The sequence below is a fragment of the Cetorhinus maximus genome, chromosome 5 (assembly GCF_964194155.1).
Source record: "Cetorhinus maximus chromosome 5, sCetMax3.hap1.1, whole genome shotgun sequence".
Taxonomy (NCBI): Eukaryota; Metazoa; Chordata; class Chondrichthyes; order Lamniformes; family Cetorhinidae; genus Cetorhinus; species Cetorhinus maximus.
Window position 1 is genome coordinate 101058305 of NC_135883.1, and position 27627 is coordinate 101085931.

The 27627-nt window shown below is 46.6% G+C and overlaps 1 protein-coding gene across 1 annotated transcript in view; it reads left to right on the forward strand.

Annotated features, from left to right (window-relative positions):
- Nucleotides 1–27627, forward strand: part of LOC144680831 (uncharacterized) — a 108580-nt gene that overhangs the window by 73517 nt on the left and 7436 nt on the right. Inside the window, exons 6-7 of the mRNA XM_078542262.1 lie at nt 2625–2713; nt 26219–27042. Coding sequence (XP_078398388.1) covers nt 2625–2713; nt 26219–27042 — 913 coding nt within the window. The remainder of the gene's footprint in view (nt 1–2624; nt 2714–26218; nt 27043–27627) is intronic.

Genomic DNA, 27627 nt, shown 5'->3' on the forward strand with positions numbered 1-27627 from the left:
CTCTCCTTCTCAGCTACCTTCTTTCGATGCTGCCAACATTGTGATGGACTGGTCCTGGCTGGATGCCCTGGGCCTCTCAAAGTACAGCTGCAGCCTGTTGGCAAATACTAATAACACTTTTGAATGTATACTGTTGAAAATGCAATTTAAATATATACGCAAACAAATTAAATATTAATTACATAAGAAGTCCCCAAGGTGAATGAATAGAGTGACTGAAATATGAATAAGAAATTAGGAACTCTACAAGACAAAATAGGGATAGAACTACATTAATGAGGTTGAATAAGAGCATTTGGGTACCAGTGGGAAGAAATTTACGTCAATTATATGTCAATGGCCTAATCCCAATTATTAACTTGGAACATAACTAGATTCTAATGATCAAAATGTTAGATCCACTGCTTTGCCAAATTGAAAATAGGTTCAATGATTAAAAGATGACTTTGGGTTCCAGTTTATCTTCCAGTTTGTCAAAAAACAGATAAATGAAATGTAACTGCCACTCATTCACAAATTATGGGAATTTCCAATTAACTTTTCTTGTATCTTACCTTATCTATCAAGCTTTATAAATTGTCATTTGGTGGTAGAGAACTTGAGTATTGCTGAAAAAAGATATTTTGTCAAAGCTTTTCATCTTGCACTCATCAGGACAATCACAAGAATACCAATGTCGGGGAAGCAACAACTTTATGCTGTATGAGAAGACAGTGCTGATTGGTTGGCAAGTGGACTCTGATTGGTAGAGGCGTTGCCATGGAGAATGCACCAATTAATGGTGACTGACAGTTAACTGACAGCCAAGCATTGTTTGAAATTTAAACCTGGCAGCTTGACTCTGATTGGACAAGGCATCACCCTGGGGAATGAACCAATGAATGGCTATCATTTATTTTGTTTAGCTAAAGCAGGCACAATGTGTGTACGTTTTTTCTGTCTGCAAAAAACGGGGCCCTGTGTATTAATATATGTAGCTTCCAGTACACGCAAATGTGCTACACTGTGAGCCCAGCTGACACTCTTAAATTGGTTGTCAGTGTAATTCTTAGCACACTGAGAATTATTTTACAAATGTTGTCCAATCGTAGAATCACATCTAAAGTTGGACACTGTGTTTTGAGTTTTGCAAGCACGAGCTGGTTGGGTAAAGTCTATACCTTGGCTGCTGTGAACAGCGGAAGGGACATGATGTTTGATATGATCTGCCAGTCTTTGGGATGTATGGCCTAGCATCACACTGACACTGAAATTCATATATCACATTACTCATTTGTGTGATAGGCAGACGTCTTTTTGGCTTGACAGCAGCATCCTGTTAGTGGCGAATACCACTCGTGTTGCTACTGCATAGTAGCAATGTAAATCAGCTGGCTTCACCTGTTGCTCAAATTTTCGAGATACCTTACCCTTCCACGGTAATCTGAGGTGGACTGGGCACATTTCAGGGCCAAAGGTGTCAGCCTTAGTTTGTGCGATATACACTGCCATAGGTTTGCGTGATATACAGTGCAAAATGATCTGATCAGGGTAGCCATTATCCCGCAGGATGTCTTTGATGCGCCCTATTTCAGCATCAAGCTTGCATGGTGAACAATTGGCTTGGGTCCTATTTACGAGGTTGTTGATAAGGTCAATTTTATAGCATGCAGAACTGTAAGAATCCCAACGCGTGTATTGACCGGTGAAGGTAGGCTTGCGGTAGATTGTGGTAGAGAACCCCCCTGGCAGGTTTCTCAACTAGTACATCAAGGAAAGGGAGTTCATTCGATTGCTCCATTTCAAAGGTGAATTTGAGCGCAGGTTGGAGCTAATTAAGACATGCAAGGAAATTATTACATGCTGCTACAGATTTAAATAGAGCAAAGGTATCATCCATATATTGGAAATATGCGAGGGGTTGGAGGTTAGGTGTCATGGCGGATTGTATCAAACAGCATGTTTCGATGTCCCTTCCGCTGTTTGCAATGGGCAAAGTACAGATCGGACCCAACCAACCGAGCTTGTAAAATTCAAAAGTGTCCAACATTAGATTTGATTCCGCTACATTTGCTACATAATCCTCAGTGTGCTAAAAGTTATGCTGACAACCAATTTAAGATTGTCAGTCAGGCTCACAGTGTGGCACATGTGCGTGTTCTGCAAGCTATGTATGTTAATACACAGGGTCCTGTCCTTTGCAGACAGAAAGAACATGTAGACACATAGCACCTGTTTTAGCTAAACAAAATAAATGATAGCCATTCATTGGTTCATTCCCCAGGGTGATGCCTTGTCCAATCAGAGTCAAGCTGCCAGGTTTAAATTTCAAACAATGCTTGGCTGTCAGTTAACTGTCAGTCACCATTAACTAGTGCATTCTCCATGGCTACACCTCTACAAATCAGAGTCCACTTGACATCCAAACAGCACTGTCCTCACATACAGTATAAAGTTTGCTACCCCTGACATTGGCATTCCTGCTATTGTCCTGATGAGTGCAAAATGAAAAGCTTCGACAAAATATCTTTTTTCAGCATTATCAAGCTTTAAGAACTTACGTATGACATTAGGTGTGCAAACTAAATAATTCAAAGTTATAATTTGTAACTGCACTTTTTTCTTTTTTTTTAAATCCCTAACAGATCTTGGCTGAAGGAGATTTAAATAATGATGGAATGTTGTCATTTGCAGAATTTCAAACTGTAATTGAGAGATCACCTGACTTTGAAAAGTAAGTCATATTAAAAATAAGTTTAGCTTAAAAAAAATTGGCTTAGCATACAGAATACATATTATTTCCATTTTTTCAAAGGCATAATAAATGAACTTTTATTATCTTCCATTTGCTAAATTGGCAAAAAAAAATGTAGACATGCATCTCAAGCAGTGTTCGTCGCTTAACGTTTGTATCTAAAATTTTTGCTCAAACTAATAAACAGAGGATAAAAAACCTTGTTTCAATTACACCAATTATTTCAATTAACACATGAATTTAAAGTTAATTTGAAATAGAAACCATTAAAACAACACTTGATTTTGAGGTTGTTTGATTTAATACAATGGAAATTTATCATAGGCTGAATTTTCTGTTTGGCAGGGAGGCAGAGTGGGCACAAGCGGGCGCAGACCCAATTAAGGCCCGCCCAGCGTAATGCCCAACTCCCGAGGGTAGCGGGAGTGGGCGGGCAGCAGCGGCAGTGCATTCTGTGCCGGGTCCAGTGGCGACCCGGCAGCCTGTTTATCTGAGCGCTGGCAGCCTTTGCAAGGCTGCACACAATGTCAAGTGGAAGAGCTCACCAGAGGCCTTTTGGTGAGCAGGCCAGTCTGAAGGGTAGGCCAGCAGAGCAGGCGAGGCTGGAGGGTAGGGCAGCGGGACAGGCCAGTGTGCCCCTTGTTTACTGGATGACTGCCTTGCTGTCCACCTTGAGGAGGTGGCAGCACGGCGGGAAGTGCTGGTTCCCCAGGATGGGAGGAGGAGGCCCCTCCACATCACGAAACGTGCCTGGGAGGAGGTGGCAGAGGTGATGAGCTCCCGCGACATGGTGCGGCGCACCTGGATCCAGTGTTGCAAGCGCTTCAATGACTTGTTGCGCTGCGGGATGGTGAGTACCATGTTGGCATTGGTCACGTAACCCAGCAGGTTTGCTTACCCCTCTGCTGCCCGCTCCCCCACTCCCCCCCCACAAAGTCTGAGTGTAGTGACTGCATTTGTCCTTTGCTGGGTGGGCAAGCAAATACTGCCCATGCTGAAGTCAGCCTAAGAGGGTGATGAAGAGATGTGTATTGCCCCCGCAGCATGTGTTATGCTGGCCAGGATTTTCCCCTCGGCGATTCGGCTGTCCGCCCGCCGACCTGTCAATGGCCAATTGAGGCCATTGACAGGCTAGTTAAAGTAATTAAAGACCTGCCCGTACAACCTTAAGGCTGGCGGGCAGGCCAGGAGCCCTAGCGGGCTCCAGATTATTGATGAAACTTCATCCACTGGCGGGATGAAGTTTCATGTCCGTATTTTTAAAAATTAATAAAGTTTATGTGGTCTTTATTAACATGTCCCATCTCGTGTGACATTGTCACATGAGGGGAACATGTTAATAATTTTTAAATTTTCGGACTGTCAGTATTCTCCCTGAGACAGGATTTTGTCTCAGGGAGAAGTGCGCTCTTACGCACGCATGCGCGAAAGAGCACACTTTGACAGCTGGGGAATCCCTCCCCCCCCCCACAAAGGAAGCACATAGCGCTTCCCGTTGGGGATGCTGCTGGGCGAGCCTTTATTGGCCCGCCCACTCAAAATGGCGGCGGGCCCCGTTTCAATGGCGGGGGTCGGCTGCCCGCCCGCTGCCAAGCCAGTGGGGCCCGCCCGCCATCCAAGGGGAAGATTCTGCCCACTGTGTCCCACATGACTGGATTGGAGACAACCTGGAGGAGCTGCACCTAGGCGCTGTGTTTGAGCTCCAGGACATGTTCAAGTCAGGATGATGACATGCTGGGAGGGGAGCTTCAAGGTGGCGTGGCAACAAACCATCTGCTACACTCTGCGCTCCACTTGCTTGCGCCTCCTTGCTATGGAAGGATATACCATGTGGTGCCTAATGTGATGTAGGCAGCATGTGTGCAAGCTGGGGGTGAGGGGCTGTGGAGCAGGCCTAGCATCTTTGTGTGAGTGTTCGACAGCAGCAGGGCGAGGAGGCTCTGGTGCCCTGTAATGTCCCACTCTGGTTGGGGTGGGCCGTGCGCCAAGAGAGTCCATGTGCAATTTTCACTAATCAATGCTCGTCTCTCATTTTCAGGAGAAGAATGCTCATAATGCGGCAGAGCATGTGAGGACTGGCGGCGGCCAGGCGCAGATCGCCATTCTTAGCCACTTCGAGCAGGAGGCCCTGGATCTGGAGAAGCGCCATGTGCCAAGGTCCACTGGTGTCGGTGAGGCTGGGGTGCCACGGCCAGGTATTTATGACCAACAGTGAGGTCAGCATTGTTCTCCCAACAGCCATGGCAGTGCTGAACGTTAATTGATTTAATTTTGCAACATGGCCTGACCATTGGTTATGGAAGGATGAGTGCATAATGATCCAGGGGACAGGGATGCACTTTGACGTTGTCTCCACGTTAACTGATCCACTATCCTTGTTCTTCCTTTCAGCATCAGCAGAGCAGGGCTGGGAGGAGGAGCAGCAGAGGCCCGCTCTCACATCTGAAGGGCCTGAAATCTCACCGGCATCACACCATTTCTGCGAGGCAGGCACCAGCGCAGATACTAGCACCTCGGTGGGAATTCGAACATCAGCTAATGTCCTGGGGCATAGCGGTGAGGGCTCTTCACAGTCGCTGGAGGAGCTGGCAGAAACAGAGTGCGCTAGCAGTTGGAGGACTGCAGGGGACCACGCACATGCTCAGTCGGTGCCTGATGGTATGGCTCTGGAGTTGTCCGCGACGCAGCAGGTGCAGGAAATGCAGCCGGATGTACGGGAGCATCTGGGGGAGATACATGAGGCTATTCTTGGCTTGGTCTCCATGGTGGAGGAGTCTATGCGGACGATCGCCGAAGCAATGAGCCACATGTTCGAGTGCCATGCAACCTCCATGGAGAGAGTGGCGACTCGTGGAGAGTCTACTCCAGGAGACCTGTCAGGGCTTCCTGGGGATGCGCTCTGACCAGCAAGCCCTCACATCAGTAGTCAGTGGGTGATGGTTTGGGCATCAACTTTCCCAGCTCAGTGCCCGTCCATCCACAGTTGGCAGGGAGGACCGAAGTGACCTCACATCGGTGCAGCCTGGCGTCTCGGTGCGCACCTCTCAGGGTCCTCCAGTTGAGGGCGATAGCTCCCCTGCCCCTCTCCCAGTGACCATAGCATCTGGTGAGGCTGCAATGACTGGGGAGATGCCAGCTGTGGAACTGGCAGCTCCGTCCCAGGCGGGGCCAGCACAGGCTCCACGAGCCAGAGGACGACCGCCAAGGTCATCAAGGCCAATAGGACAGCAGAGTCAGCAGGCTGTCTCAAATGACACTCTGAGTGATGGGGCAGCATCAAGAAGTAGTACTCGGAAATGAAAACATAAGGCACCTTAGGCACAACATGGTTTTTTCACTGGTGTTTTTGTGTTGGCCCGAGATGGAGTCCTTATGATTTGCTTTGTTGGTAACACTATTCTCTTTTTTTTGGAATAAGTTGGATTGCTTGACAGAATAAATTCAGATGTCTCCATGGCTGAGGGTGCCTCTTTTCTTCTGCATGTGTATGGTTTCCAAAACTGTAATGAGTGCTTTGTTGGACATTCAGCTTTATTAACAAGGCCCTTAGTGACTGTTCCTAACCTGGCAGATTTTGTACTTAGATGTCAAGTATCGAGCCTACAGCCCAGGCTTGTCCTAGTGGTCCATCTGTGGTGTGCTAGCTGAAAGTTCATTGGATTAAAGCCTCCCGGGTGTTCCTGCCTCCCTGGAGTATGCCCGGGTCAGCGTCTACCCCCTCAGCATTTCCCTGTGCATGCTCATCCTCAGACTCACTGCTGGACTCATCGTGTGCAGCCACAGCCACTGCATCAATGTCTTCATTGCCCACAGCGTCCCACCTTTCCAGTGCAAGATCGTGGAGAGCGCAGCATGAAACCACTATCACCGACACAAGATCTGGGGGTTACTGGAGTCCGCCCCCTCAGTGGTCCAGGCACCAGAAGTGCATCTTGAGAAGACCAATGGTTCTCTTCACCACAGCCCTTGTGGAGGCATGGCTCCCATTGTACCGCTGCTCAGCTTCTGTTCTTGGTTGGCGGAGAGGCATCATGAACCACCTTCTGAGGGGATAGCCCTTGTTACCCAGCAGCCATCCATCAAGCCGGGCTGGAGCACTGAAGAGCCCTGGCACTAGGGAGTGTCTGAGGATGTAGGCGTCGTGAGAGCTGCCTGGGTACCTTGCACAGACTTGTAAAATCTGCATCCTGTGATCACACACTATCTGCACGTTCATGGAGTGGAAGCCCTTCCTGTTGATGAAGGCACCGGGCTCACCTGCTGGCGCCTTGGTGGCCATGTATGCAGTCTATTGCACCCTGGATGCAGGGGAAGCCAGCCTCTGGCTCGCTGTGTCTGGCTTGCCTGGTCCCAACGGTAGTGGATGAAGGTCAATGCACACTTGAACAGAGCATCTGTAACCTGCTTGACACAAGTGTGGACAGCTGATTGGGAGACCGCAAAGATCATCCACCGACCCCTGGAAGGAGCCAGAGGCATAGAAGTTGAGGGCAGCTGTGACCTTCAGAGCCACTGGCATGGGCTGTCCACCCACAAAGTTAGTGGAGATCTCAAGCCCTATCATCTGACGGATATAGTTGACTGCCTCCCTTGAGAGACGGAGCTTCCTTCAGCACTGCACCTCAGACATATTGAGGTAGCTGCTTCGCCGCCTGTATACCCTGACAGCAGGATAGTGGCGTCTTCTGCAGCCCCTTCTGCCTTGGACTACCTCTTGGCCCTGCACCCCTTCTGCCTGCGCTTGTCCTCCCAAAGATGGCTCCCCTGGAGGCTGAATGTGCACTCCTGGCCTCCTCCCCCTTCTAGCCCTCCCTTCCTGCTTAGAGGAGCTGCCTCCAGTGGACAGTTCATCTCCCATTCCCAGGCTAAGGGAAGGCTTCCTGAAACCTGCAGGCCTAGAAAAGATTACTCACTGCAGAGTGCTGACCTAAAGGTTAAGAGTCCAGAAAAAGCAGCTGGTATGCGTTTTGAAGTACTGCTTGACTGTGCACACACGAGACCCTAGTGAGCCCTCTTATCCCGCTCGTGGATGAGGTTAAGACAAATGCGTCCTGCCCGTTGCGCCCGTGCGCCGACCTTAAGTGGCCTGTTAATTAGTGACAGGCGTGCGTCGGACATCATCACGCGACCCCCAGTGAAATATCACGGTGGCATGCGGTGACATCGCGGCGCTTGCCCAATGTCAACACACGTCATTTTACGCGCAGATGTGCGGGGCCCACTCCCACATGCCACATGGAAAATTCTGCCACATGGAAAATTCTGCCCCATGGAGCTAGAATTCTGCTGGGCTTTTACCACTTTCCTGTTGTAATCCAGCTCAGGGGTGAAATTTTACGGCTCCGTTGGGGCAGAGGTGGGACCATAAAATGCGGTGAGCCATTCAAAATTCCATTGACTTCGACAGGACCTGCCATAAAATTCCTCCGCTGTAAAATTCTGTCCCAGGCCTGAAAGAATCCAATGAATTGCAGTCCCCTTATGTTTTATTAGGAAGCATGTGAGTAAACCCAAAAAGGACTCCAGTGTTTTCCTTCTCAAGTTGCTAAACTTGCAGTATGTAACTTTCAGGATGTTTTGGTATAAAGAAGGAACTTGCATTTATATATTGTCTTTCGCATCCTCAGAATATCCAAGGGCAACATCTTCCAGTCGGTGAGCAGGGGGGTGGGGCCCGCGGGCAGGCGTCCCGACGTCACCGCACATCATGTAGATTTTCAGTTCGGCGGGCATGCAGCCGACTTGGCTGCATGCCCGCCGAACTGTCAAAGGCCTATTAAGGCCATTGAAAACCTAATTAACTCAATTTATTGAGCTGCCCATCCAACCTTAAGGTTGGTGGGCAGGCAAAGAGCCCAGCGTTTTTCATGAAACGTCATCCATGGGTGGGATGGGGTTTCATGAAGTGTTTAAAATCTAATAAAAGTTTATGCGTTTATTCTTTGACATGTCCCAGCACCTGTGATAGTGTCACATGAGGGGACATGTTTTAAAAGTTTTAAAAACCTTTATTTAAAAGTTTAACTCTGAAACAAATCTCCCTGAGGCACCAAAAAGGTGCCTCAGGGAGATCTCTGCGCTTTTTCACGCGCATGCACAAAAGAGTGCAGGGAATCACTCAGAGAATCCCCGCCCACACAGGGAGCACTCAGCACTTCTGGGCGCGTGTCACGATGGGCGGGCCTTAATTGGCCCACCCACATAAAATGGCGGCATGGACTTGATCGGGGGCACCGATTGGGTTCACGCCCACCCCCACACAACTCCCCCGACGGAGGAATGTTTTTATACTCAATGAATTGCTTTTGATTGTAGTCACTGTTGTTTTACAGGCAAACACAGTAGCCAATTTGTAAATAGCAAGTGGTGGCTGAGGGATGTTAGCTTGGAACCCAGAGATCTTCCTGTCCTTCTTCAAAAACATGCCTTGGATTTATTTTTGCATTCACCTGAATTGGCAGACAGGCTTCAGGCCTGTTCAGAAATCCATTCTCTCTGCAACATGCCATTATTAATCCAGTAAGACTTCCAACCCCACAGCTGGCATTTTCCAGCAGCATGAGAGAAAATCTCTCGGAAGAGTCATTCAAGGATAACCACTTCAGACCAAAGACATAAATAAAAATAAATACAATAACTATCACTGGAGAAAAAGTACTAGGGAAACTTATGGGGCTAAAGGCCGATAAGTCCCCTGGACCTAACGGATTGCATCCTAGGATATTAAAGGAAGTAGCTACAAAGATAATGGATGCACTGGTAGCAATCTTCCAACAATCCTTAGATTCTGGAAAAGTTCCAGAGGATTGGAAAACTGCCAATGTAACATCCTTTTTAACATCTGTCATTGGGAAAATGTTAGAGTCTATTATAAAGGATGTAATAGCAGAGCATTTAGAAAAAAATAATATAATCAAGCAGAGTCAGCATGGCTTGATAAAGGGGAAATCATGCCTGACAAATTTATTAGAATTCTTTGAGGAGGTAACAAGCGGGATAGATAAAGGGGAACCAGTGGATGTAATATATGTGGATTTCCAAAAGGCATTCAGTAAGGTACTGCACATAAGGCTACTTAATAAGATAAGAGCCCATGTTGTTGGAGGTAGTATATTAGTATGGATAGAGGATTGGCTAACTCATGGAAGCCAGATAGTTGGGATAAGGGGGATGGCAACCTGTAACTAGTTAAGTGCCAAAGGGATCAGTGCTGGGGCCACAATTATTTACAATATATATTAATGACTTGGATGCGGGAAGTGAATGTACTATTGCCAAGTTTGCGGATGACGCAAAAATAAGTGAGAAGGCAAGTGGTGAGGATGACACAGGCTGCGGTATTTTCCCAGAATTGCACTAAGTGTGGTAGCGGACGGGAAAAACGGAGTCCTTCCCGTCGATGAAAGTGGCGGGTTTTCACACCGTGTCGTCCCAAGCCCGCCTCATTATTTATTCACTCCCTCGATACATGCTGTTTCCATGGCGAGCAGGCTCCCATTTGCCCGCCCACCATCACCCCGCTGTTGCAACACGCCGGCCACCATCTTTAAAAGCCAAAGCACTCATCACCACCAGCTCACCATCTCTGCCCGGGAGACATGGCCAGCAAAGCCTCCCGCTTCAATGATGGGTCCCTCGAGAGACTGCTGGATGCTGTGGAGGCCCGCCTGGATATGTTCTACCACCCCTGCTCTGGCCTCAGGATGGGCAGCAAAGACACCGACCTGGCTTGGGAGGCGGTGGTCAGCGCAAATGGCCTGCAGTGGAGGACACCCACCCAGTGCCGCAAAAGGATGAACAATCAGATCCCTTCCGTGAGGGTCATTCACTATTTTCATCATTCACAGCTCACACGCTCACAAACCCATCACACATCCATAGGGCCCTCACTCCCTGCCAGTGAAAGGGACATCACCATTCACTGTTTCACACACACTGTCATTGTCCTCATCCCATCCATGGGAGCACTCACCACCCACACAGGCCAGGCATACTTATAACCTGGCCCAGTAGGCATCCTGATGCACTCTCCCCATCTCTATCCATGCAGGACAAACTGGCCCAAAACAGGAGGAAACGGTCGCAGACAGGTGGAGGGATGCCGGAGATAAAAGTTCTGACAGAATTCGAAAACAGAACCATCCAGCAGGCTGGCGATAGCTGAGGCCCTGTGCTGGTGATGAGATCGGCACTGCTCTACCAAGTGAGAATGCAGCAGTGCAACATCCATCCGACAACCACACATGAGTGATGTGTCCTTTTTCACAGGCCACTGCCATGCACTAATTATCTCCCCTTGCTTTTGCAGGCACATCTGCCAAACAGCCGACAGAGTCCATGACCCAGAGCCTCCAATCAAGCCCTGAAGAAACCTCTAAAGAGGAATCTAGAGGCACCCTCCCTGAAGTCCCGTCACAGCGCTCACCCACACCCTCCACCAGCGCAGATACGCACACCTCGGTGGGACCTAACTTTAGAGCAGCCTCGGGATCACAATCTGGTGAGCACATCACACTTTCTGATCCACAGCAGGCGGAGGCAGGGACTTCCCAGGTCTCCGGCACTCGGAGGATTGCTGGAGGCCAGAACGTTGCTGAGTCCGAGTCAGATGACGAGCCTCTGGACTTGGTTATGTCACAGTTGCTGCAGCTGCAAAGGCAAGCTAGGGAACAACAGAAAGGGATGTCTGCTGCACTCCTCAGATAGCAAGGCATGATGGAGGAGTCCGTCCGTCTTCAGGCTGAGGTGATAGCACCAGCATTACCACATACCGAGGTCAACACTGGCAGGATGGTGGCTGCCATGGAGACCTTGATCCAGGAAGTCACTCCTGCACAGCTGTGTGGGCTTAGTTGGCCTCCAACAGTGTGTACGTGAGAGGGGTACTGGGCAGCTCGATCTCACTCCAGCTACGCCTTCCACTCACGGAGTCTGCCAGCAGCCCTTGAGCACCCATCGGGAGGAAGATCAGCAGGTGCACTCTCATGGCTGCCCACCCAGGTGACTCTGGGAGTCTCTGGCCCATCCGAACCCCCTCTTTCTCTGATCGCCGCAGCTCCAGCTTCACAGGCGAAGGAGGGTGCCACTGCCACATAGCAGGACCCCGAAAGAAGGCCTGGGCCCACCAAGTCTTCGCCCTCCAGAGGACATCCGACAAAGTCATCAAAGACAGGGTGTCACAGTCAGCAGGCTGCCTCCACCTCCGCTGTGGATGTCCAGGGAGCACCAAGACTTGGCGGCAGTTAGGTAAAAGTAGTTGCACAGCCTGGGCACGGGTGTTAATCACTTGTACATACGGTTCACTATTGTCAATAAACTCCTAAGAATGTCCCCTTGCCAATGGCTCCTTGTTCTGATGAGCAGTGTTCTTGTCACTGAGATATGAAACCTGTCTGCACATGATAAAAGGCAGGTGTCTCAGTCCAGGGCCTCTTCCCTGTGCTCTGTGCAGCCTTCAGACCACGATGATGGTCCAGCCTCACGCTCCCTGCAAACATTACTGATGCCTGCACATCGGCACATTGGCGGTGCTGGTTATTGTTGCCAGACTGTAGTGGGCAGGCACCACAGAGTCCTCTCATTCTCTCTCTGTGTTCTCAGCACCTTTAATGTGGGGCTGGCCCCCATCACACCAGTATCTGCGACCAGTGATGCTGTGCACGAGCTCCTGAAGGGTTTTGGTGCTGAAGACGGACACAGCATCAGATGCATCTAAAGTTTCATGGCTGCGTCTCTGAGATGGCCCTGATCATGGAGTGTGAGCAAGCTGCCCTCGGCCAGACAGGAGTCAGACATTCTCAGAGGCCATGTGAAGATCCATGGAGTGCCCTTACTGCATGTTGTCATCATCCTCCTGCGATCGACCGACTACTAAGGTCTCCACTGCACCTCCATGACAGGAGCATTCTCAAGGAGGGTATTGATGCTTTCATAAGCCAGACTGGAGTCAAACATTCACAACTGCGATGTGAGGATCTATGGGGACACCTCATTGCATGTTGTCATCATCCTCCACAAATCTGGCAGTTATGAGGGCCTCCCGTGCATGCCGCCCTCATCTATCCCCATCTCCATCATCGTTACCACCAAGGAACCCCTCACCCTCATCCCCATTGGCATCCTCCTCATCCAAGGATACCTCCAGCTCCTCCATCTCTTTCTCAGGCAGTTCATCTCCCTGTTGGAGTGCCAAGTTGTAACGGGTGTAGCAGACAACACCAATGCTTGACACCTTCTGAGGATTGTATTGCAGGGCTCCACCAGACCAGTCCAGGCACAGGAACCGCATCTTCAGCTCACTATGGTCTACTCCAAGCAAGCTGCTGCATGAGCCTCATTATAGCGTTGCTCTGCTGCAGTCTGAGGCCACTGCATGGGTGTCATCAGCCATGGCCTCTGCGGGTAGCCCTTGTCCCCAAGGAGCCAATACTGCAGCCTCTGTAGACCCTGGAAGACTGCAGGGATCTGCGCACTCCCTGGAAACTGTGTGCACACCTGCACGATGCATTTCTGGTGGTGCATACCAGTTGCATGTTCAGTGAGTGGAAGCCCTTGTGCTTGATGAATTCCAGCGACTATAGCGATGGAGACCTGAGCACCACGAGTGCAGTCAATCACACCCTGCACCTGTGGGAATCCCGAGATCAGGGTGAATCCAATGGCCCTTGCATCCTGGCTGTCCCAGTCCTAGGAGAAATGCACAAAGTTGTGTGCCATGGAGAAGATGGCATTGTGACCTCATAGATGCATTTGTGGGTAGCGGGTTGTGAAATCCCACAGAGGTCACCTGTGGAGCGCTGAAAGGAGCCACTGGCATAGAAATTGAACGCCGCGGTCACTTTCACAACCACTGGCAGTGGATGCCCTCCATGTCTCCTTGGCGCCAAGTCTTGCAGTAAGTGGCAGATCTGAGCCACCAGTTCAAAGACATTCGTAGTCATCGGTGACACTGGTTCTCAGTTATCTGCAGGAATGGCAGGTGGCATCTATAGACCCTGGGTATCACTAGTCGCCAATCAGCCATGGCTCACTGTCGCTCCTGGGCAGCATGTGCAGGAGCTCCTACTGCCCCTTCATGAGGTTGCTGCTCCCGCCTTTGCGCAGCCAGAAGCCTCAGTCACTCTCTCCTCAGTCTTCTATGGTCTCTGTAGGCCATCAGGCATACAGCTAGGTCACCAGGATCCATGATCCTGACATGGTCCTCCTGCAGTATGAAAGAGAGAGAAACGTGGTTATTATGGCTGTACTTAGCACCTTTCCTGGCCCTGTGTAACTGCCCCTTAATGCTTCCCAAAGAGTGCTGGTCACCCTTTGGATGGCCAAGAGATGAGTGCACTGCCTGGCTGCCCTGTCAACCTGTGACATGGGGGACACTGGTCCAAACCAGGATGCTGAGATTACAAGGGACTGTGAGCGCCTCCAGCAGTGACTGCTACAAGGTAAGCATTGGTGAGGAGATTGTACAACATGTGCAGTCCAACTGCTCCGCAGTCCAATAAAGTGGCGATGGATTTGAAGTCTGTGCCGGGGTGGGGGTGGGGAGCTAAGTTATGAAGCACTTGGTGGCCCTTTGGTGCCACCACGTTGAGTGCATTGGCGGGCAGGCTAGGAGCCCGACCCCACATCATACCACTGTGGCTGCGTCTGATCTGTCTCGGTTGCAGAGGCATGGTCAGTTTATACAGGTATCTCTAATGCGTAGCCATTTCCCTCGTTTACCCGGACCCCCACCTCGATTGCCTGTGCATGGGATGCAGCGCCAGGGCAGCACTTGACCCCGCCTCTCTCAGCAGTCGCCTCCGAGGCTGGCCAGCACTTACCCCCGGACATCCACCCCACTCATCAGTTGCCTCCGAGGCTGGCCAGCACTTGCCCCTGGACATCCACCCCGCTCAGCAGTCGCCTCTGAGGCTGGCCAGTACTTGCCGCCAGCGCCCCTGAGGCCTGTAAAAAAACAGGTGAGCTGTGGAGAACGCTGCTGCTCACTCACCTAATTTCCTCCAAAGTGAAGGCTGCCAAGTGCACATTGCCTGTGTGCTGTTGTGAAACACGTCGGCGTGCTTTCCGCCGATGTGGACGGATAATACGGCGGGGTGGCCTTTTAATTATATGCTGATGTATTACAATTAGCTCCCCGCCGACCGATGGCAGGAAACACGGCCCACTTTCGGCGGGATGAGCGGACGATCGCGACATGCCTCGTCCCATCATGAAGCATGTCGTGCCATATTTTCCGCGCACGCTGCCTATCATGCCCGCCGCCAGAGGCTCGGAAAATTCCGCCCAAAGAGTCTACAGAGGGATATAGACAGGTTAAGCGAGTGGGCAAAAACTTGGCAGATGGAATATAATGTGGGAAAATGTGAGGTTATGCACTTTGGCAGGAAGAATATTATTTAAATGGAGAAAGACTGCAGAAAGCTGCAGCACAGAGGAATTTGGGGGTCCTCATGCATGAATCACAAGAAGCTAGCACACAAGTTCAACAGGTAATAGGGAAGGCAAATGGAATGTTGTCCTTTATTTCAAAGGGAATGGAGTATAAAAATAGGAAAGTCTTGCTAAAACTTTACAAGGCACTAGTTAGACCACACCTAGAAACTGTGAACAGTTTTGGTCCCCTTATCTAAGGAAAGATATACTGGTATTGAAAGCAGTCCAGAGAAGGTGTACTAGGTTGATCCCGGGTATGGAGAAATTTTCTTATGAGGAGAGGCTGAGTCTTCTAAACTCATTGGAGTTTAGAAGAATGAGAGGTGACCTTTTTGAAACATATAAGGCAGAATTTTGCCCTTGTCGGGCGGGCTCCACGGGGACAGTCGGGCAGCCAACCGCCGCCCGCAATTGGGCCACGACCACTATTGCACACTGGCGGACAAATTAAGCTCCATGCCTCAGGGAGATTGAAGCGCTCTTTCGCGCGCATGTGCGAAAGAGCGCTGGCCCCGACTCTCCCTCCTCCCCCCGCTCGCACAGGTAGCGCTGAGCACTACCGCTCGCGTATTACACTGCGCTGGCTTTAATTGGCCCACCCGCGTAAAATGGCAGCGCGGAGCTGACCGCAAGTGGTGATCGGCTCCGCGACCACCCCCACCTGCTCCTGCCAAGCCCACCCGTCAACTGAAAAATTCTGCCCCAAATCTAGTCATACAATTAGGTTCACCATGCAATATCTAACTCTATAATAGCATGAGAAAAGAGCCCATTACAAAGAAACCTTTGTTATGTGAACTGAAGATTGCAGTTCAGCATTTGCCACTATGTGTTCTTCTCCAATCTTCTGACAGAAAGCTGATTAATACTTTGCTTAGATAAGGCCAAATATAAATCAAAAAGCCATTCTGTTTTACAAACAATAATTGAACAGAGCAATATTTATAGTACCTCTTCCCTTGCTTCCACTTAATTCCATAACACACTGCCACACTGTCCCTGTTAACAAATCGAATGCATATTTCTGACTAGAGCATTTTCTGAAACTGATTCAGCCTAAACTTAAAATAAATTGTCTTAAAAGTTACATAGCTAATTTGCTCACTTGCTAAAAGATGCAAGTGTAGTTGATGAAGAATGTACAAGGATAATAGAAGTGAAATCAAGAAACAGCTGAAGGCACTGAATACAGCAAAGGCTATGGGTCCTGACAACATCCCGGTGGCTTGTGCTCCAGAACCAGCCATGCCTTCTAGCCAAGCTTTTCCAGCACAGCTACATCATTGACACCCACCCAGCAATGTGGAAAATTGCCCAAGTATGTCCTGTCCACAAAAAGCAGGACAAATCCAATCTGGCCAATACCAGCTCCTCAGTCTACTCTCAGTTATCAGCAAAGTAGTAGAAGGTGCTGGTAACATTGCTACCAAGCAGCCCTTACTCAGCAAAAAGCTGCTCATCAATGCTCGGTTTGAGCCCTGCCAAGATCACTCAGCTGCAGACTTCATTACAGCCTTGATCCAAACATGGGCAAAAGAGCTGTATTCAAATGGTGAGCTGAGAGTGGCGGCCCTGAACATTGTAAGACCCTTAAACATAGGGTCTTCACTTTCCTCGTGCAACCGGAACCCTTACTAGGTATTAATGATACGAAACAAACTTTGGATACAATATACACTTTATGTTGAAAACCTTTATTAACCTACTAAGCAACAGTATATACTTACAACACCATTTGCTTAGTAAGACTGCATACAGGAGCTCATTCCCGGGTGATCAGTCCACTGAACAGAATCCACAAGACAGAATCCAATTCCTATCTCCCCTTGATGTTCAATGGCATCGCCATCATTGAATACCCAAAATAAACACCCCAAGGATTTACCATTGACTAGAAATTGAATTGGACCAGCCATATAAATACTGTGACTGCATTCTGGAATTCTGGGGTGAATAACTCACCTGACTCCCCAAAGCTTGTCCACCATCTTCAAGGCACAAGTCATGAGTGTGACAAAATACTCTCCACTTGCCTGGATGAGTGCAGTTCCAACAAAACTCAACAAGTTCGACACTATCCAGGACAAAGCAGCCCCTTGATTGACAGCCGTTCACTATAATTGAACATTCAATCCCTTGACAACTGGCACACAGTCACAGCAAGATGCACTGCAGCAACTTGCCATGCTGCCTTTTTTATTCATTCATGGAATCACTGCAGCAGTTCCTCAGGGTAGTGTCCTAGGCCCAACTATTTTCAGCTGCTTCATCAATAACCTTCCCTCCATTCATAAGGTCAGAAGTGGGGACGTTTGTAGATGATTGTAGAATGTTTAGCACCATTCGCAACTCGTCAGATACTGAAGCAGTCCATGTACATATGCAGCAAGGCCTGCACAATATTCAGGCTTGGGCTGATAAGTAGCAAGTAACATTTGAGCCACACAAGTACCAGCCAATGACCATCTCCACCAAGAGGGAGTCTAACCATCTCCCCTTGATTTCAATGGCATTACCATCGCTGAATACCCTACTATCAACATCCTGGGGGTTACCATTGACCAGAGACTGAATTGGAAATGTCATATAAATACTGTGGTTACAAGAGCAGGTCAGAGGCTGGGAATTCTGTGGAGAGTAACTCACCTCCTGATTCCCCAAAGCTTGTCCACCATATACAAGGCACAAGTCAGGAGTGTGATGGAATACTCTCTACTTGCCTGAATGAGTACAGCTCCAACAACACTCAAGAAGCTCAACACCATCCAGGTCAAAGCAACCCACTTGATTGGCACCCCATCCATCACTTCAAATATTCACTCTCTCCACCACTGATGTACAGTGCCAGCAGCGTGTACCATCACAAGATGCACTGCACCAAGGTTCTTTCGACAGCGCCTTCCAAACCCATGACCTCTACCACCTAGAAGGACAAAGGCAGCAGATACATGGGGACACAATCACCTTCAATTTCCCCTCCAAGTCACACACCATCCTGACCTGGAACTATATCACCGTTCCTTCACCGTCACTGAGTCAAATTCCTGGAACTCCCTTCCTCACAGCACTGTGGGTATTTCTACAACACATGGTCTACAGCGGTCATGAAGGCAGCACACCACTACCTTTTCAAGGGCAGTTAGGGATGGGCAATAATTGTTGTCCTAGCCAGTGACGTCTACATCCTGTAAATTAATTTTTAAAAATCCAATGCCTTCAGCCATTTCTTGATATCAAGTGGAGTGAATCAAATTGGCAGCAGACTGGCATCTGTGACACTGGGGACCTCAGGAGGAGGCTGAGATGGATCATCCACTCGGCACTTCTGCCTGAAGATAGCTGCAATTGCGTCAGCCTGGTTTTTTTGCACTATGTGCTGGGCTCCCCCATCATGGAGGATGGGGATATTTGTGGAGACTCCTCCTCCAGTTAGTTGTTTAATCATCCACCACCCTTTACGACTAGATGTGGCAGGACTGCAGAGCATAAATCTGATCTGTTATTTGTGTGATCGCTTAGCTCTGTCTATCGCATGCTGCTTCTGCTGTTTGGCATGCAAGTGGTCCTGTGTTGTAGCTTCACCAGCTTGACAGCTCATTTTTAGGTATGCCCGGTGCTGCTCCTGGCATTCCCTCCTGCACTCTTCATTGAATTCAACGACCACTATCACTTAAAAGGACAAGGACATCAGGTGCATGGAAACACTACGACCTCCAAGCACCCCTCAAGTCACACAGCATTCAACATGGAAATATATCACCGTCCTTCATTGTCACTGGGTCAAACTCCTGGAACTCTTTACCTAACAGCACTGTGGAAGTACCTTCACCACACAAACTCCAGTGGTTCAAGAAGGTGGCCACATCCTTCTCAAGGGCAACGGGATGGGCAATAGATGCCAGTCAGTGATGCCCACATGAATGAGTAACTAAAGCAATTCAATTGATCTTTCTCCCCTGTTTACATACATCTAGCATTTTTGTCACTATTAATGTACAGCAAGAAGATATCCCTCACTGTATGTCTTGTGTAATACAGAATTATAAGACCTCCCGAGGAATAATTCAACAAAAATTGAGTTTCTGGAATGGATTTTTTTTGTTTTTAATAACTTGTTTTTTTTAGATCCTTTACAATTCGTTTCTGAGTGAATGAAACAGACTGGATGAAAGTGCAAGAAGCAACAAGTGAAGAAATTCACATTTCCCAAATGCAAAGCCTTCAAGCATCTTATTTAATATTGATACGTTATACTCATAGAATTACAAGTTGTGAATCAATAAGTTCTTTAATTGATATTGAGTCAAGTATTCCACAGCTTTTTAATTTAATGTCATGAATTTTCATGTGAGTACAATTCATGCTTGTATATTTTGGATGATATATGCAAAACATGCCATGTTTTTTTCACTTGCAGAGGTGATGGGAGTTTGTCATCTTCTCAGATTTGTTACATACGAACTCATGAATATGATGCTAATGTTGCTAGTGTATATACTTTATGTAATTCCCATTGTTATCAAAGAAAGGCAGATGTAGCTGCAAATTATATAAACTTAAAAATGACACTAAACAGATAATTGGACTATTTAAGTGTCAACCAAGCAGCCTAATATTTTTCTGCAATTCCACTGATCCAGCAGCATAATTAAATATAAATTTCTTGTTCCCTCATAACTGTAATGGTCAAAAGTAAGAAAAGAGCTGCACTTAGAGAAGTACCAACTGTGATGTACATGCAATTAAAATAATTCCTCAATCAAGCTTTGTTCAGTTTATTTTTAAGACTATCATATGTTTGCCATGTTTTCCTTAATAAATTATAAATTGAAAACTGATGAATTTAAAGAGTCTTCAAAAATGTTTGGTAAAATGTATGTAAGTTCTGCCAAATCTAAAATACTTTGCTCTGAAAGCATTACAAGTTTTTTCTGGAAAAACAATAGATTTTCCTGTTCCTGCACTTAGACATATTGGTTTACTAAGTTGCAATGCATTGGGAAAATTAAGTAGAAAGACCACACACCCATAAAGAAGCCTGTTCAATTTTCTAATCATTCATCATCTTTAAGTACTTTAATTTTTTGCTTTTATTCATTATTTTGTGCTTCACTTTCACTGTTGAACTTGCAGTACCGCAAAAAAACAAACCAAGCATGGGGTTTATTTCTAGGGGGATGGAATTGAACAGCAAGGAAATTGTATGAAACTTGTATCAAACCTTGGTTAGACTCCATGAAGTACTGTGCATTGGTCCGGTCTCCAAATTACAAAAAGAATATCGAGGCACTGGTGAAGTAGGCAAAAATGATTCCAAAACTGAGAGGCTATTCTGATCAGGAAAAGCTGAAGAGGCTGGCATCCTTTTCTGTAGAAATGGAAGGACTGAGGGGTGACCTAATAGAGGTCTTTAAAATCCTGGAACGGTTTAATAGGATAGATATAGAGATGTGGGGGTGTCCAAAGATAATGGCTAAAAATTAAAAATAATCACCAATTAATCTAAAGAGAATTCAGGAGCAACTTCTTTAACCAAACAGTAGTAAGAATGCGGAACTCGCTACTACAAGGAATAGTTGACGCAAGTAGCATAGATGCATTTAAGTGGAAGCCAGGTAAGTACATGAGGGAGAAAGGAGTAGAAGGTAGACAAATTAGATGAAGAGGGATAGAAGATGGCTTTTGCGAAGCTGGCATAGTTCAGTTGGACCAAATGCCCTGTTTCTGTGCTGTAGATTCTTATGTAAGCTCAAGAGAACAGGAATTTAAACTGCTTCTAGACTTTTGTTAATGTTTTTTATTATTGACTGCTGATGAAATAGGATTTCTTTGGAATAGGATTCAAACCATGTGGTGCAGTGGCCTATTGACCCACATGAGAAGAGTGGTAAGCAGTGACTACTTATGCACTTTATGGATGTTAATACTGCATAACTATCTGGTCAGAATATACTTGCAGTGCCAGAGATTGCACTTATCCCATTATCTGAAATGGCTGCATTTCACATTATAGTCACAACTCACCTGGAGAGTATTGTCATGGAGGCAGAGCCGATCAGAGGATTCCTGATGGGTCTGCTGGTGGGAGTCTACCCAAGTCTAGAAGCTTTTTGCAACTGATGAGCATCACAGTCTATTAACAGTACAAGCTGCACAAATTTCACATTGCCACTGTTAGTTTGGGCAAGCAGTCTGATACTTATTAGCTGTGCTTTCATTTAAGGGGAAGATGCCAGAATTTGCTCCAGAAGAATTAGATATCTGCCACATTGCAGGCCTGAATAAATTAGGACCTTCCAACTTAGGAAATAAGCATCTGTTTTCAAGATTCTGTACTATTAGAGATAGTCCATTGAAATGCCTGTGCAAGGTTACTTTACACAATGTGCATTGTTAAGAAGATGGAAAGCAACTGAACAACTGCAAATTTACTGGTTATTTCTGAAGTGCAATGTAAAGGAAATAATCAGTTTAAGAACAAATGGATACAAATGTTTTTGTAGAACTAATAAAAGGATCAAAATATGATTTGTATAAATATATTACAATCAGCGTTCATGATCAGAAACAAGATGAAATATATATTGAAAATCTTTGATAGTCTTGACTGCAGAACAAGTTACTGAATTAAGCAGTTAATCCTGTAATTAGACAAGAAATATTATGCCTGTTATTATAACATTGATAATACCAATAATAATACATCTAACAGTGTTCTCAAAAATAGAACACGCGAGCAGTTAACTATGAAATCGGACATGACCGATTGATCTGCGTCCTAGAGTTTGCAAAACAATTGATTTCTTGCTGGTCGTGTTACAGTTCCCAAAAAAGCTAAACATTCTGAAAGTGTTTGTTTTTAAAAAATCACAAATTTTAAACTTCATTCATGGAATCACCTGAAGGAAAGTACATGCCATTCAAAATTTGTAAAAGAAACACCATATTTTATCTAGATTGTTGCAGGCTTTCTTGCCTGGTACCAGAATGCTGTGCATGCAGTGAGTGTAATGTGTGGGGACATACTAACAGTGCTAATGAATAGCTTATCAGCCTGAGGGACTCTTTCAGTATTGTTGCCATTGCCTCCAGTATTTATAGATTCATTTTGACGGGGAGGGCCTTTCTCACCACCAGCCAAGCTACGTCTTGGTGCTTGTTGGAAAGTTCTGGCGATGAGGCATTCTGCCAAATGACTTTAACAGTCTGCTCGGGGAACCATCCCACAGGGTCCACCCTCTCCTTTTCCCTCAGGGCCTCTAGGACGTTACGTGCTGACCACTGCCTGATGGACTTGTGGTCAAAGGTGTTTTTCTGCATAAATTTTTCCACCAGGGACAGGTGGTACGGCACGGTCCAACTACTTGGAGCGTTCCGCGGCAGCGTGGCCAGACCCATCCTTCGCAACACCGGGGACAGGTAGAACCTCAGCACGTAGTGACACTTGGTGTTTGCGTACTGAGGGTCTACGCACCGCTTGATGCAGCCGCACACAAAGGTGGCCATCAGTATGAGGGCGATGTTGGGCACGTTTTTTCCCCCTTTATCTAGAGGCTTGTACATCGCGTCCCTGCAGACACGATCCATTTTCGACCTCCAGATAAAGCGGAAGATGGCTCGAGTGATCGCCATCGCGCAGGAGTGTGGAATGGGCCAGACCTGCGCCACGTACAGCAACAGCGAGAGTACCTCACACCTGATGACCAGGTTCTTACCCGCAATGGAGAGGGAGCGTCGCTCCCACATGCCCAGTTTCCTTTTCACCATAGCCACTCGCTCCTTCCAGTTTCTAACGCATGCCCCGGTCCCTCCGAACCATATCCCCAGCACCTTCAGGCCGTCAGCCCTGACAGTGAAGGGGACAAAGGATCGGTCAGCCCACTTCCCAAAGAACATGGCCTCGCTCTTCCCACGATTTACCTTGGCTCCCGAGGCCAGTTCGAACTGGTCGCAGACGTGCATCAGTCTGCGCACCGACAGCGGATCCGAGCAGAAGACGGCGACGTCGTCCATGTACAGGGAGGCTTTTACCTGAGTGCCTCCACTGCCTGGGATCGTCACTCCTCTTATGCCCGGATCCTTCCTGATGGACTCGGCAAAGGGTTCTATGCAGCACACAAAAAGGACAGGCGAGAGAGGGCAGCCCTGCCTGACTCCAGATTTAATCGGAAAGCTATCTGTTTCCCACCCATTGATTGAGACTGCGCTACTGATGTTAGTGTAGAGCAGTTGGATCCAATTTCGAATTCCCTCCCCAAAGCCCATTTTGGAGAGCACATCCCCCATGTAGGTGTGCGATATTCTGTCAAAGGCCTTCTCCTGATCCAAGCTGATGAGGCAGGTATCCACACCCCTGTCCTGTACATAGGCAATCGTATCCCTGAGCAGCGCCAGGCTGGTGGTGAGAAAGGCCCTCCCCGTCAGATCCTTCCTACACGCCAGGAGTCTCACCCCCTCTGCACGATGCCCTCGAGGTGGCTGTGGTGGGGAAGAGACCGTTGTTCACCTCCTTGTGGATTGTGCCTTTGCAAAGAAAGTCTGGAGAGAGATGCAGTGGTTGCTGTCGAGGTTCATCCCGAGCAGTTCTGTGACACAGGACTCTGTGCTCTACGGGCTGTTCCCAGGGACACACACCGAGACAAACATCAACTGCAGCTGGAGGATCATCAACTCGGTGAAAGACGCGCTTTGGTCTGCCCGAAACTTGTTGGTCTTCCAGCACAAAGATTTGTCCCCGACCGATTGTTGCGGACTGGCACAATCCAAAGTCCAGGACTACGTGCTGAGGGACGCACTAAAGCTTGGGGCAGCTGCCGCAAAGGCGCAATGGGGAAGGGTCGCTGTCTAAGACCTTTCTACCACAGCGCACCGAGAGACTGGGAACTGTTTAGAGCCCCTCGGGCTGTACAGATCAAAATGAAAGGCTGTAAATGACTGTAATATTGTTTGTACTGATGCACCTGGTGATACATTTTGTAAAAGTTTAACCTGGATTGTACCCTTGTAATGTTGTTTTTGAAATGGTTTTGAATGTGATTGAAGATTTTTATGAATAAAGTATATTTTTACAAAAAAAAAAAAAAAAAAATTATAGATTCATTTTGAATTCGAGACATTGTAAAATCAAACTGGGGAGACAGTGGTGTAGCAGTAATATCACTGCAATAGTAATCCAGAGGCCTGGGCTACTCTGGGGACATGGGTTCAAATCCGACCATAGCAGCTGGTGGAATTTAAATTCAATTAATGAAAAATAAATTTGGAATTAAAACTAGTCTCAATACTAATGAACCCAGCTGGTTCATTAATGCACTTTGGGATGGGAATCTTACCTGACCTGGTCTACATGTGACTGCTAGAGCCAAAGCAATATGGTTGACTCTTAGCTGCCCTTGGAAATGGCCTAGCTTTCTGTGTGCTAGTTAGCTACTACATTTCCTGCAGCATTGGCTACACTTTAAGAGTACTTCATTGGCTCTGAGGAAATGCAGTGGCTAACTTGCACACAGCAGGCTGCCATAAATAGCAATTTTTTTGTGATGTTGATTAAGGGATAAATATTGGCAGAACTGGAGTGTCAGCCTAGATTTTTGACTTTGAATCCTGCAATTGTGTGTATTCTTCTTCTGCTGTTCAAGACAAATCAGCTCCAAAACTAAAAAAAACACATCTGCTGAGACCTGATATTTAATTTGAAACTGTTTTCAATTTTTAAAAATTTGGTAAGTGTCAAGTCCAAATATTAATAGCAATGAAGAGCACTTAGTTTAGTCATAGCATGATATATGTATTCTAATGTGATAATCTTTTATCTTTTTCATTAAATGTTTTGAAATGGAAATAATCAGGTTCTTTTTATTCTTCTGTGGGATGTAAACGTCACCAGCATTTGTTGCCCATCCCTAATTAACCTTGAGAAGGTGGTGATGAGCCACCTTCTTGAATTGTTGCAGTAAATTGTTGGGGATCTGTAAATTGTAATAAATAAAGTTGTAGCAAATCTGGTAAATTGTTCATAGTACTATTGAGGTTAATGCAGATGGATTATTGGAGATAAATTTCTGGAAAGCTGATTGGTGTTAATGTTGGTAAATATTAAGGCCTTCATAGGTTGGAGTTGAGATTTCATGAAATGGTACTAAAGTTGAGGGACTTAGTTATGTGAAGAGACTGGAGAAACGGGTTATTATCCTTAGAGTAGAGAAGGTTAAGAGGAGAAAAAAACAAAACACTGCGGATGCTGGAAATCGAAAACAAAAACAGAAAACCTGGAAAAACTCAGCAGGTCAGGCAGCATCTGTGGAAGGGAGCACAGTTAACGTTTCGAGTCCGTATGACTCTCCAGCAGATTGACAAAGGTGTTCAAAATCATGAATGGCTTTGATAGAGCAAGTAACCAGGAACTTTTTCCCCAGTAGGAGTTTAAGGTCATTGGGACCAGAGAAGACCTCAGGAAATCCTTGTTTTTACGTAATATTGTTATGATCTGGTATCCCTGCCTGAAAGGAAGCAGATTCAATGTTAACATTCAAGACAATTTGATAAATACTTGAAGGGACAACTTTGAAACTGCTATGAGGAATGAACAAGGGACAGGAATTAATTAGATAGTTCTACCAAAGAGATACGATGGAATGAATAATCTCCACTCTACCATTTAATGATAATAGCTGACAAAAATTGAAGCAGAGAACGAGTTTTTATAAGCAGTTCATTGAGATAGTGCATTTTCCAATTGTTCAGTGTTCATTGAGGGAAGGGGTCACATATTGTGCAGCAGTATTGACCCTAATCCAAAGGATCGATCGACAAATAAACACGGAGAGGGAATAATAACAGGCAGAGAGAACGACATTGAGCACTGAGAGGTTAGAGAAGTGGATAGATAAGATTAAGTGGTGAAAAGGTTTACGTATTCATTGTTTTCTAAGTGAGAAGAAATGAGGTTGTGAAGATGGGTGATTGGAATTTGCTCGGAAGCATTTTGGAAGAGGTGCACGTTCACTCAACGATCATGGGAAAGATCTGGTTGACAATCCTATTCATTTTCAGGATGCTGGTTCTTGGGGTGGCTGCTGAAGATGTTTGGGATGATGAACAGGCAGAATTCATCTGCAACACAGAGCAACCAGGCTGCAGGAACGTCTGCTACGACAAGGCTTTCCCCATTTCTCTCATTAGGTACTGGGTCTTACAGATCATCTTCGTGTCTTCGCCGTCCTTGGTTTACATGGGACACGCACTCTACCGGCTGAGAGCACTCGAGAAAGAAAGGCAGCGGAAGAAAGCTCACCTCCGAGCCGAACTGGAAGAAATTGAGCTGATGATGGAAGAGCACAAAAGGTTGGAAAAAGAACTGAGAAAGTTGGAAGAGCTGCGCAAGGTAAATAAGGCACCTCTCCGAGGTACACTTTTACGCACTTACGTCTTCCAGATACTGACCAGATTAGTGATGGAGATTGGTTTTATGGTAGGTCAATATCTTCTGTACGGATTTGGACTTGATCCTCTCTACAAGTGCATACGATCGCCCTGCCCCAATACTGTGGATTGTTTCGTTTCCAGGCCCACAGAAAAGACTATTTTTATCGTCTTCATGCTCAGCATAGCCACCATCTCCTTGTTTTTGAATATACTTGAAATCATTCACTTAGGAATCAGAAAGATCAGACAGGGACTTTACCTGGAGTCGGAGTTGAGCATCTACAAATCGAAGAAGAGTTCAGTTGTGCAGCAAGTTTGCATTCTGACCAATTCCTCACCTCACAAACTTGTCCCAATGGCCCTAAGTGGTTATAAGCTTTTACCAGAACAGCACGGGGATACTGGAAACCCTCCTATGTTGCTGACTCCGACGTCGTTTAATATAATTAAAGGTGAGGTCTGTATTATTTAGAGCATAGATTTGCCTTTGTTTCTGCTGCATGAAATATTCAGATGTGAAGAATGGGCTTTTTTACACTTAATATACATGTTAGAAAATAAAAATATTAAGTTGACTCAGGGCGAGTCAAATCCGTCAGTTGGGACAATCTAGATTAAGTATTCAATCAGATATTTGGCTCGGGTTTCCGCATAAACTGGTGAAGCAGTGAGCTTCACTGTATTCTTTAAGTAAATAGTAGGGATTTTATTTTTAATTCATCTTTTTAAACTTATCAACGTGTTTTAAATACTTGTTTTAACGAACAATCTTTACTCATGTTTAAATTATTTTTGTGCCAGTTTAACTGTTCTTAGCCAGGACATGTGTAGACATAATTGGCCTCAGCATCCATAGGTTAGAGCAATGTTGTTCAATAGAAATCACTGACAAGTCACAAACATAGGTGACACCTGTATTAACAACATATATACGAATAAAAACCTTACACAATATTCATAAATCCATTTCCTGAGTATATTTACTTAATAATCATGGATCAACATTCAGTACAAAACTTTCCAAACTTTCTCTTTTG